Below are 13,373 nucleotides of genomic sequence, written 5' to 3' on the forward strand. Positions count from 1 at the left end.
GACTTCCACTCACGCTTGTATACTCGTGTTATGGTAAATATAACTCTAAACTTCCAGTAGGTTTATTTTGCTTGGGGGTGAGGTAGCCTACTTGTATTAATGATCATAGTAGAAAGTTTATGGAGGTTGGAAAACTGGCATAGTCACTTAAAATTCAAGTCAAGGTAGCAAGTCTGAATTTTACTCAATAATATGGACTCAATTTTGAAAACCTTTGACAAGATTAGTATAAATATAAGAGAAGGTATTAAGGTGGAATGAAAAGGCCTAACCTTTTGAGGATTTGCCTAAGAGAAACCAGTAGACCTCTTTATCATTGAGGGCAGCAAAGCCAGCCTTTTTGCCAATAGTTACAAATTGTTGGAAGTCAACGTCTAGCCCATGGCCTTCAGGAAATATGGCCAACCCACGCACGGCCCATCGGCCTGAATTGGCAGGCGTGGTCAGTCCTAACCAACGGGCCACCACAGAGTGAACCCCATCACACCCTATCAGAGCCTGTAACATCCAAAATGGAGAAACAAAAATAAAAATTAAGCATGTAAAGTGTAACCTCTACTAATTAAGAGGTATAATATGGGCCCATAGTTGAGGCTAAGAGGTGGGTCTCAATATGGGCTTATTATACTCAATGACATTGTAGTCTCTTTATTATAAAATATAAGGTTTAAGGTTTAAGGTTTAAGGTTTTTTTTTTTTTTTTTTTTTGGCAAATAAAAAATGGTTAGGAGAGGGGCAACTATTGTGGCTTCTCTACCTAACTGTTAGCTTAATAGCCCCTAAACGCTCCCAGTCTCAGACTTCATCTATAATAAAATATAAGGAGCACCAATATGTCTCTAGTGGGAGAGCAATAACTCGAATCCAAGATGTTTTGCATAATAAAGTCTTGTTGGCCTAAGACCCCTTCTACTAGGCCGTTAAATACGTTGGTAAGGTTTAAGGTTTGACTTATACTAAGTTTAGGATTTATAAAGATTTATATGGTAATAGGATTATAAGTAAGAGTTTTTGTTTATAAGGATTTATGTGGTAATATAAGGAATTTTTTATTTGTATAAAATAACTTTTTTGAGGGATTGTGCTTACATCAATGTCTAGGCACACAATTTTTCACAATTTTTTTTTTCAATTGCTATTTTTTTTTTGTCATGATCAGTGCAAAATAAAAATTGTATTAATGGTGGACTCAATTGAAAATGATGTTGTTCTAATCACTTCTAGCCAAATTATTAAGCAAAAAAGTTATCCTTAACAATGTGCTTAGTATATAATTCACCTTTGCTTTGATGCTAACTCCATTTTCCATGTGAATGATAGCATAGGATGAGCCTTCTTCTGCCTGCAGGTTTGCAATGGACTCAAGCTTGGAAGAGAAACGGATGGTGTCCACTGGCAATTCTTTTGCCAGAGCTTCCAATAAAGCTTTACGATGTATTGGTCTAGTTTCATGTCCATGCCTGCGTCACCACCAGAGGGAAATAATGGGTCAAGCTTTGTGAACTTTGGGATGGATTTGAAGCTGAAAATATGAAAGATAAGGTTTAATTAACATACTTATCAGGTTGGGGGAAAGTGATTTGTTGAGTTGCTCCAGTATCAATATTTGTTACGTTTCCCCTATTATAGAAAAAAAAAAAACCGATATAGATCAAAATCTTAACTGTTATAAGATATGTACATGATCATATATTTTCTGGACATAATGTATTTCCACTTATTCATATTAATTTTATAAGAGTATGAAATGGAGATGGGATTTATGCACTTTTTGAATTAATTTATATATATATATATATATATATTTATTTTGTGAAAGCACAGTTATACTTTTATAATAAAAAAAAGCTTTAAATATATTTTTGGAAGGCAAGCTTGAAAATAATATATTGTAGATAAATAAATAAAGCTAGAAGCCAACAAAGAATAGCTAATCCAAACTTAATGTAGCTTTGTATTTTATTTTTTTAATAATTTTTTCTCTCGTTTCTCACGTCTCTCACATCAGACTGTCTCTCTCTTCTCCTCAGGCTCTCTTCCTTCTCTACCTCTTCCACTGAACAAATCATCAAATTCATCAAGTTCAAAACCATATCATCAAACCCATATATAAATTTATGCAAATCATCAAAGAAGAAGAAGAAGCGGTCAAGAAGAAGAAAAAGAAAAAGAGCAGTGGCTAGAAGTTACAACAGTAGCACAAGAAGAAGTAGCGGCTACAGCTGTAGCACCAGAAGAAGCATCGACAGCGCACAGCAGATGAAGGAAACGGAGGTACTGCCATGGAGGTTTGCCTTTATGGTGGCCATGTGAGCTTCAGCCATGACCATAGAGGCCCAACCATGGAAGTTTTGTGGTGGTCAGGAGAGAAGAGAGCTGAGAAATGAGAGAGAAAGACAGATAAAAGAGACTGAGAACTAAAAATAATAATAATAAATAATTATTTAAATAAAAGGGTATATAATAGTCAATAGATAATTTGAGTGTTCTGTAGAAATAATGGTCTAAAATAAAAAATAGAAAAAGTAGATTTTTATGTTAATATAAAATGAAATATTTAATCAGACTAACGCGAATGCTTGCATAAGTGAGAGTGTGTGCAAATAAAAGTGAGCAAAATGTCTTCAAAGGAAGTCTAAAAATTTCATGAAGAAATTTAAAATGGCATAGAAACGCATGATTGTTATCTGAAATGGAAAAAGGAAACTCCTGAAATGAAAATGGTGCGAAAGTACAGTACTTTCTCAAAGGGGGATAAGTAGTGGTGGTGAGCTTGTGAGGTACACCGAGGGCTTCAAGGGCAAGCCAAGCATTTGAGTGAAGACCTATGGCTGCACCTGTGGCTCTTAGCCCTTCTGATTTCTCCAACACCAATGCTTTAACCCCTACTCTCTTCAAGGCTATTGCTGTTGCCAAACCCGCTATACCTGCCCCTACTATCACCACATCATGCTCCTCCATCTCTGTCTCTCTCTCTCTCAAATAATCTCAAGCATGAATGAAAATGGGAGGTCTGAGTGTTCTATATTTATATATACCAATTCTTTTAGAAATTTCAAAGACAAGTTCAAAACAATAAACATTATTTGTGTTGGACCCGCACCCTTTTACAAAAAAATGTATTTGCGTGTCATAAGGTACTGGTCAAAAATGACCAGTAAAAAAAAAAAGACTAGTAAAAAATGTTGGGCGGTTGTGCAAAAGATAACGTATTCAATTTTTACACGAAGGAATATATATAGATACTTATGTTGCACATGTGAAAACCTGATGTTTCAACTGTCAGCACCATCACATTAAAGAAAAACTTTGGTTTAGATATTCAAAACAAAGGAGAGGCTGCACGTGTGAGCAACCTCTCCTTTTTGTTTTTTGTTTTTTTTTGGTTATTTCACTACATTCGTTCACGGCGAGCGGAACCGAATGGCAAATTGTTCACTAAAACTGTACGTCAACCATTTGGTATTTTTTCTGCTCAAAAAAAAAAAAAAGAAAAAAAAAAAACCATTTGTTGTTTTGACTACATATGCTGGGAGAATCTAGCCTTTAGCCATTGTTTGGCAAAATATTTGGCAATATACCCCTATTTGCAAATTATATAGGGGCGTGCCCCTGTTTTGGTACTCGATGACACTAAAATCGAGTTACTTAAAGTACTCGGTTATGCTAATGCCGAGTTATAGGCAGGTTCCTGCGACACTGGTAGTCCAACTTGGCTTTTGGGCAATAAAATATTCCCACGTTACTATTTGTAACTCAGCAGTGGGGAAACCGAGTTATGTGCAGAGTAAATTTTGAATGTACAATCTCCAAAACAGTTTGTCTCCTTCTCTCGATCTGATTAGTTGCCACCCTTAATCCATTCTGTCTCCCACCCTCAATCCCCACCCTCAATCCGTTGTCTCCCACCCTCAATTTGTTCAGAATAGAGAAAGCAAAGTTCGCATTTTGAAGTTCTCTTATTTCTACCCATTTCTACCCGTAGGCCGAAGCGCAACGCAAACCCACACCCAAAACGCTCACCATAACCCTCACCATAGCAGAAGGTCAACCTAATCCATCTTCAGAGTTAAAGGATTAGAAACGTATTAAGGTAATTTCATCATTGCTGAGTTCAATTTTTTTCCCCTTGCATTTAATCTGAGTTAAGTGTGGCTTGTGCATGTACTCTGATTTGAGTGTGGGTTCTTCAGTTTTGCTCTATTAGATTTTTCTCTATTCATTATTATTGTTGCTGTTTGAGCTTTGTTGGGTTTGGTTTTGAACTGGGTTTTGATGCGTAAGTAGGGCACAAATTCATGTAAAATACAGTTGGCATGTATTAGGGAAAATTGTTTTTTAATTCATATAGTTTATTTCAACAGAAAGTTAAAAAAACAAAAAAAAATCTAATCTTTACGCTGGAACTATACTGTATTTGGGCTTTAATATGGATTGTGGGTCTAATTTGTTCTCTTAAAATAGGAGCTTTAAAACATAATTTTTCCACATACTTATAATAAACTGACTAGAGACTCAATAATTTTTCCACATACTTATTGGTTTTAGTTTAGTCTTGGTGTTGATATGGGAGAATTCAACCTGAGTTTTTATCTTTTACCTGAATCTGAAGTATGTCTATCTTCTTCATATACGTAATGGTCTTGACAATTTAAAAACATAATTTCTATAGTAAGTTTCCCCTCCAAATTTCATGGTGATTGGTTTTGATGGAAATTCTGTTATGCCAGATTTGAACCTCATTAACCTCATGCATGTTTTCTATCTAAAGTTGCATGTTAGCTGTTATGATACTTTCATAGTTAATATGCAAATTCTATTGTTTTTTGCAAGACCTGGGTGTATTGGAAATTATGAATGTTTATAATTGCAAGTCCTAGCTGTATTGTTAATGTTTGCCTGCGATCAATGGTTTATTAACTAGATTGCATGCGTGTCAAATATGCAGCAACATCCAAATATGGATCCTGGACCTGTGGATGGTACATAGTTGACGCAGTAGTTGGCTCATCGATCCATGGCGCTATGGGAGACGCCTGTCGTCGGTTAGGTACGTAGTTGTACTGAACTTCAAACGTGTCGAAGTCATTAATTTTTCTTTCTGTAGGGTTCTTTGATTATTTGAAAAAAGAAGTTGGAAATGGTATCATTACTGTTTTGGTTTAGGCAGAATTTTATTTAATCCAAAGAGAAAATGATCGCGAAACTACTAATGCTAAAAAAATATTAAACATCAGTAGTGGCTAATGAAAAGGTATATTTAGTATTAGTAGATCTCATTTAAAAGTTATAGTAATCAATTAAAATGAACCCACTGCCATTATTTTCCGAAACATAATGCTAATTTTAAACAATGTCATTGATCTTGAGTTGATCCTATCTACTATTGAGCTGAGTGAATAACCAGTTAACATCTTAACTAACATATTGCAAAATGTTCGTAACTAGAGATGAACCTACTGTTTCTTGCATATTATTATTACATAGCATTCTTATAGTTATTTTGTGTGCATTGTCCTAAGACAACACTCTTTCGTGTGCAAGTAGTGCCAAGCGTGCTAAAGTGCAGACGTCGATCTTGCAAGTTACCTCGACATGGGCTAGACCCACGGATTGCCCATTATGTAGCTGAGGCGGGTTTGGAAGGGTTATTTAAGGTTCCAAACATGGAACTTGATCACGCATGGATCACAGCACTAGTCGAGCGTTGGCGTCTGGAGATGCACACGTTCCATTTACCACACGGAGAGATGGCTATCACCTTGCAAGACATTGAGGTGATGCTTGGGATTCCTGTTGATGGGTTGCTGGTGACTGGGGGTGTGAAGTTGGGTTGGCCTGCGTTGTTTCGTGAGTTACTGGGTCATCGTCCTCCAGACCCCGTACCGCATCCCCATGAGAACAAGTTTATCCTTGTTGGGGCGAGGATAAGAGTCAGCTGGTTGAAGGAACAGTTTAGAGGTCCCCTACCTACAGATGCTATTGATGAGGTAGTGCAGCAACATGCGTGCTATCACATACTGGTGTGGTTGTGGTCGATTCTGTTTATGGACAAGTCGGTAGACCGAGTGTTGGTGATGCGTCTTCAGTTCTTGAACCCAATTAGCGATGCGAAGAAGTACAGTTGGGGCAGTGGAGCATTAGCCTGGTTGTACAGGCACCTATGCAAGGCATCAGAGATGAAGGTGAAGCAGTTTGGAGGAGCACTTATGTTGGTGCAGCTATGTGCGTATTCGAGGTTCCCACTTATATGCCCTGTTATGAGGTTGCCACAACCACCGGTGGAGGCAGGTCCCCTCGCCAGGAGGTATGTTATTTGATTACTTTGATACAATTATCATGCCATTTGTCATTCACCGTGCATGTGTCTTTAGTTGACTTTAATAATAAATCCATGTAGGCACTAATCTCGTTTAGCACACGATAGGTTTTGATTGACATATGATTTTCTTTATTTTGTGAAAAATATATTATAATTTTTAATATAATATAATTCTGGAAAAATACTGCTTACATTAGTAAATCTGTTATTTTCGATCATTTTGTCAAGATATCCTAGCTTGTAGCCTAGTAACATAATTGGCGCATCATGGGGCAATATTTACTTGAACCTTAAGTCAAACAAAAGGGACAGTCAAGAGAATTGTGTATCAAAACACACGCATAAAATTCAAGCTATGTTCTTGACTTTTTGATTTTTGACGTTTTCTTTGGGCTTTGCCCAAAAATAACAACCATTTATTTATTTTCTTCTTGTCTTTTCCCATTATACTGATAAAAAAAGATTTTTGTCTTTTCTTCTTTCGGTGCTGTTACAAAAATGAATGAGGAATAGGTATGAGAATGGACTCTCATCTAGTAATTGATACAAGTGCATCTTTATGTACTATCTATGTGTGTGTGTGTATATATATATATATATATATATATCAACATTTACATCCTTATCAATCAAAAAATATATGCACAGTGAAAAATGATGATAACAGATTTACACTACATAATTCTTAAAGAGCATCATAAAAGTAGCTCATCGAACATGACTCCTTCAACTCCAGCACAACTACTCCAAAAACAACAAACCATTTTCAAAAATAAAACAAACATAAATCTCAATATTCATAAAGTGAAATAAGTTCCAAAACTTGAAAGGGTGTAAAAGGCTTACTACTTATCATTAATTGCTATCTCCCAGCCATGCACCAGCTACATTTCATTAACTGCTTATCCTCCTTACCATTCAGATTAAAAAATCTCCATGTCATCAACATCAGTGCTACCAGTTGTGGTTTGTTTTCTCAGTCCTTTTTAGGGTTTTTTCATCCATGGGGCAATTACATTATCTTGTGTTGCTCATCAGAATGTAATTTTTGTAACACTTGATCATTTGACGTTGCCACTCTTGATGGCAGTCTGCATCCAGTGTAAAGGCCCTTTTTTGGGTGCATTTAACTTCAATTTCTCGTCTTCCTCCTTCTGCACTCTCTTTTTTTCAAGCTCAATTTGCTTGCAGTTTTCCTCATGTGCTCGTATAAACATCCTCACAAAGTTGAACAGAGTAGATACGACTACAAGACATACCAAATAAAATTAAAGACAGAAAATGATATCCTTTAGAAAGGAAAAGGCAAATATGTTTACTACAAAAGTAAAGACACAAGGTTATTACTGCTTGGCATAACTGGGAGCCAAGAAATGTAATATATATATATATATATATAAACTTAATAAGTATCAATTAGAGAAATTCTAAAAGCTAATATATATATATATATATATATATGCAATTGATTGTTCATCAGCTCAAAGAAAAAAATAAAAAGAATAAGCATGAAAGTCAAGTGTTGCCCAATAGGACAAGAAGTTGTAATAACTGAATTAATTGCAATAAGAAAAATAGATCTAAAATAAAGTAACTTAGATTTGAAAGCAGTTGTAGACAAATGGTAGGTGTTTAAACAAGAAAAAAAGCCATGCCTTCTTGAGATGGTGGTATATCAAGCAGAACGCTCTACCATGTTAGTGCACAAGGTGACAAATATTGCAATTATTTTGTGGCTTTTATATCAACTCTTAAGTCTTGTCAAAAACCTTTTAACTATAGTTAAAACAACTAGTAAGATACATTCAAAGTCAAGTTTACAACTGAACTTGCCCCCCCCACAACCCTAAATAAATAAATAAATAAAAAGCTTCAATTGTTTTGACTGAATCTTTGTATTCTATTATTATAGCAAGTGAATAAGTTCTACCTCAACATGGTAGATGGTAAAGTTGTGGATTTAAGGCCCGCATGTGCAACTTACCAATAACAGGAAAAACAAACACTATTATTACAGCAAGACTTTATAAGTTTTATCTTACATGTCATGTAATGTAACTTTCGTTGTTTCAGCTTTCAGTACATGTTATTTCACTTATATATGTTATTTCTTTTCTTTTTTTGATAAGTAAATATTTAATTAAAAAACAACAAAGACCACCACCCCGGAAGCAGGACACGTGCGTAAGGGGCACCACAAATCAACGAAGTTAATTGTTGAATGGCCACTTAACACAGAGATCCAAACTCATATTTTCTGTAGTAATTAAATCAGAAATAAATCCAGGGGCACATTTTGGTTAACCATTGAATACTCACATTTTATAGAACATCCAGAAGTACAAAGGTCAATAATAAATGTGGGTTCCACATTTAGGCAATCCGATTACTCTGATATCATATAATAAATGGCCTCATTCTTAAAAACCTAAACAGCTCTTTAGCAACTAGAGACACCAAAGCCATTCACTATTGTAGTAGCCCTAGTTAATTGTATATAAAATGGATAAGAAAAATTACAAACCACAAAGATGGATTAAGCGACTATTTTTTTACCTCTTCTTCTTTTTCTTTGTTTTGCTTAATTACTTACCTATTGAAAATGGGATTTGGACCACTTGGATCTTCATGTTCACTTGCATTGAAGATCTTGTCTTGCCATGTCAATGGTGAATGGTGGTTTACTAGCTTGGTACCTTCCTTTCCTTCTCCTTCTACATGGTGAAGGAACATGGATAGCATTGGCTGTAGTTGATTCTAGGGTTTTGCTCCTATTGAGCAAAATAACATATATATAAGTGAAATGTCTTTTGCTAAGCATTTTACTCTTATGGTAGCATTGTTGTTTGATATTAACTCGATACCATTGTCCGAAACTGTATGTTTACTAGATGGAAGGGTTTGAAGAGCACGACAAAGCATGCCACACATGTGCTAGCTGCGTATCGTGCATCACTGTCGAGTATACGGGTAGACCAAGTCATCTACCTCTTCATGTCATGAGGATATAGTTCTCTTTAGTTTTGTTTTTTACTTGGTAAATTGTTGACTACTGCATGTGTATAGTTAATAACATATTTGATTTGTTTGTTTGTTGATTGTTTATCCAGGTTGTTTGGGAGCCGTATAGGGATGTTGTAGACTTGTTGCCCCTATATTGCACTACCGGCCGACATATATGAAGGGCCATTGTGCCATTGATCTATTTTTGGATAGTAGAGGATCATCATCCCAAATGTGTCTTTCGTCAGTTTGGGATGAAGCAAGCGTCGCCGGATTTTGTGGATACGTCGGTTGATCTCCACAAAATCTCCCTCCAGGGTAAACTAGAGAAGGATTAGGTGCAAGAACATGCTGTTTACATTGACCGATGAGCCCATAGAGGGGAACATCTTGCTGGCGCACCGACATTGGATGGGGACACAACGTACCTTGTTGCTTACATGGAGTCGTACCAAAGGATGACCAGGCGGTACATTACGCAAGAGTCGGCGTATTGGGACATCTTGGTAAGGCAACAATTTGATGCTTCTTTTTTGGATTGACAATATATGTGTGTTGCTGCATGCATTCTAAAAATTAAGTCTTGTGGAGCCATTGAATCAATATTTTGACATTTATTGTAGAGAACATTTCATTTCTTGCCACTAGATATGCATTTTTCACAACCAATATGCGATGGTGTGCCATTTCAATAGCATCGGTGTATATGAATAAGCTCATCATGTATAATCTGTTTCCAAATCGGTCATGAATGTTACAGTAGAAAAGTTTTAACGCGACTACTTTATTTCATAGGTTGAGTCCAATGTTACAGCACTATTGCAATGCGAACCAGGTTCCCAAATGTTCAACCACCTGCTACATACGCTAGATGTTGTCGGAGAGTTAAGTCGAGCGGCATTGGAGAACGCGCGTGTACAGAGTGAGGCGAGCACACAGGCCACAGGTTGTGGCGGTCGAGGTGGTAGGTTGGCAGGGCGTGGAGGCGCTGGAGGTCGTAGAGGTGGTCGTGGGCCTGTGCCTACGCCCGTACGCTGTTGTGAGGATAAGGATGAGTTGGGTAACTTCCACCTCTAATACCTCCCACTCTTACTGACTTCCAATTCTAGTACTTTTAGTTGTAATTTATTTAGATAAATATTTAAGTAGCGAAGTATATTTTCATCACAGCCACACATGATATCTCATTCTGCTGATTTCACAAATTTCAATGGCTGAAAAGAGGGTAGGCAAGGTTTACATGTTGAATGTTTCTTAGCATTTGACTTAGTTTTTATTTTTTTTTTCAATATGGAGTAAGTGTAAGTCAGAGAACTTTAGGTTATAGTAAATCAAGTATGCTTATCAAATTCAAAAATGAATCAAGTTTATGGAAATTCAAAAATGAAAGAATCTGCCATGAGAAAATTCAAAAATTGAATCAAGTTTATGGAAATTGAATCAATTTTGAAGGTGCATTTCACATGTCACAATTGTTTTCCATATGCTTATCAAATTAACAGAATATAAACTTTCATAATTGTTTTTCTACAGATGATGAGGCGTTCGAGGGTGATTGGGGCATGTACATGGATGGCATCGGGTCATCGCGATGCATGCCTGACACTGCTCAAAGGCCATCTAATGCTCAAGCTAGCCCTCGGTCCCCACCACCCACTTGGCTGTCTCCCCCATTGTTCACTGGCTCTGCCCACGACTGTGGCTGTATATTTGTACTCACACCAGGCTGACCGACCCCACCTGTAGTTCAGGCTGAGCCCACACAGGACCCTTTACTCCCTAACCCCGACAAATCGGCTGCACAGATCGAACAGATACAGAGTGAAAATATTGTGCTGGTACATGGTTTGCGAAGATCACTCCGCACTAACATACATCCCCCTGGTTGTGGGACCGGTGACGGTAAATACCATGATTTATGGAAATATTTATGAAATCCACAGACAAAGCATAATTATAAAAGATTTTTGTTATGATTTATTCCTATGTCTACCTTCGCAGATTTTTGTCCTAGTCTTCTATCTTTAGAATGATAATGTAATGATTTGCACAGCTAGGAAGGCATCTTTCTTAACTGCTATTTGTTAATTAGAATGTTCAGATTAATAATCAAAATGAAGAGTTTGCATTAGATTTTCTTATTTAGCCAGTACACCTTCATGCTATGTAAACCTTTTATCATTAACCTTAATAGAATGTCACAAGACTTGCATATAATGTTGTTCGCTTTAACGAAAGATCATACTCAGATCAAACATTTTTTGATAATGACATTATTGCTATTTGTGGGTTCATCAACTATTACTCACCCCACTTGGTAGATATTTCAAAGGCTTCATCATCAAACGCATAATCCAAGAGTCTTAAGTATATCCTCTATAGTAGTGTATTATTGTTGCCATTGTTGCAGTGCAGTTAATCATGTATTCACCAGCATTATTTGTGGTTGTAGAATTTGAAGTAGTCATGTGACATTAGATGGCAACCCAATTCATCACCTAGCTTATTAGTGGTGTCAAGGGTGATCAATCATTGCTATAGAATTTTTCTTACTAGTTTTTCTTTTTTCATTCCACAAAATCCTTACAGAATCTACATAATTATGTAGCCTATTGAGTGTTGACCCCTAAACACACATTTTGCTTTGGTCTATTTAGTGGATGAGTAAGAGAGAAGCTATATAGCTCCTTTCAACATCATTGTGGCCTTAGGGAACGTGCGATCCCTCTCTTTAAACTCTACTTTGGTTGTTAGCAAATGCGTGCATTCAAGTAATGTGCTCTGCTTTGAATTTCAGGTAGGACGAGACCGGCCAAGGCAGCTGTGAGGAAGCAAAAAGATCATTGAGCTGTTGATGATGTGGAGCATATGGAGGTAAAACCTTGCCCAATATCTGGACTTTTTAATCTATTTTAGTTTTTGAGGTTCATTTTTCGATAATTACAAATCACAAGCAAAAAAGAAGAAGAAGAAAACAACATAAAATTTGACAGTTGGGATTTTAGAACATATAAAAGGAACTTGTTACCCTTAAGCAACTGAATTTCTCTCTCCTCCCTCTATATATACGTAAGTCCACTGAATGCAGTTCATTTGATATGACCAGTCTTGTATATTCACTGTTCTCTCTCACATGATGCCTAGAGTTTGCATGTTTTGCTAACTCAACAGACGAGCTTGTCATCTTTATCAAGAACTCAGAAGGCTAAGAAATTAAAAATAAATAAATAAATAAGTGTCATAATAAGCAAATGAAAGTACTTGCAAATTAGTCATGTAAAAAGCAAAAAAGTTTCACAAGGGGTTAAGAATCCTGAATGATTCATGTCAGGGAATGTGGGAAGTGGAATACTCAAACATCATCTTGTTGAAAACTATATGTATGTAACACCATTTCACATCACATGCAATGTTAGATCATTTTTAAACAGACAAGTCTTTGTTTCTAACTTTAAACTATACTTTTCATATCACTATTTATGTGAAAGGTGGTGGCAAAGTGTGAATACATAAAATATGTGAAGGATCTGGTAGGAAAGTAATCGATTCCCCAATCAGTCACAATCTAATTACCAGTAAAGTAAATGAAAAAACACAGAGACAATTCCTTGCTTATTATCTCAATTCACCATGTAGATGTAGTATTGATGAAAAGGCCAAAGGTAAGATAGTAGTAATTGAAGGTTTAATTAAATCCATAGAGAAGATAAGATCAAGTAGCACTGTATGACTAAAAATAAAGCAGTCTGAGTAATAGCCACATGTAAGATAGTAAGTAGTATTTGCTTAAAAGGGAGTTTTATACTTATTTGATTAATTAAATTCCTTGGAACAACAAACAAAGTAGATTGATGCAGACTAGGTTTGGGAGTGTAAGAAGGGCATGGTGATGGTGATAGACAATACAGTAATTGGGAAAAATTTATGAATATACAATGGATTTTCATTGGAAAAGAAGAGAGAATTGAAAGGGATAAGAGGGTTGTGGGTGGGTCAATTAGGTGTAATTTGTAAGCATTTTGATAATTGAAGGGGGAAAAGAGAGAGG

At 36.3% G+C, this 13,373-nt stretch overlaps 1 protein-coding gene across 3 annotated transcripts in view; it reads right to left on the reverse strand.

Annotated features, from left to right (window-relative positions):
- The window catches only part of LOC126733299 (monooxygenase 2-like), a 65,466-nt gene that overhangs the window by 1,147 nt on the left and 50,946 nt on the right, over positions 1–13,373 (reverse strand). The window contains exons 2-5 of one of the 3 annotated variants that reach the window (XM_050436538.1): positions 2,741–2,927; positions 1,558–1,620; positions 1,280–1,460; positions 273–498 (exon numbers count right to left, since the gene is read on the reverse strand). In XM_050436538.1, the coding sequence (XP_050292495.1) occupies positions 273–498; positions 1,280–1,460; positions 1,558–1,620; positions 2,741–2,927 (657 nt within the window). Of the gene's footprint in view, positions 1–272; positions 499–1,279; positions 1,461–1,557; positions 1,621–2,740; positions 3,004–13,373 lie in introns of those variants that run through there. The other 2 variants (XM_050436537.1, XM_050436535.1) reach the window with 2 other exon arrangements.

The sequence above is a fragment of the Quercus robur genome, chromosome 6 (assembly GCF_932294415.1).
Source record: "Quercus robur chromosome 6, dhQueRobu3.1, whole genome shotgun sequence".
In the NCBI taxonomy this organism is placed as follows: domain Eukaryota; kingdom Viridiplantae; phylum Streptophyta; class Magnoliopsida; order Fagales; family Fagaceae; genus Quercus; species Quercus robur.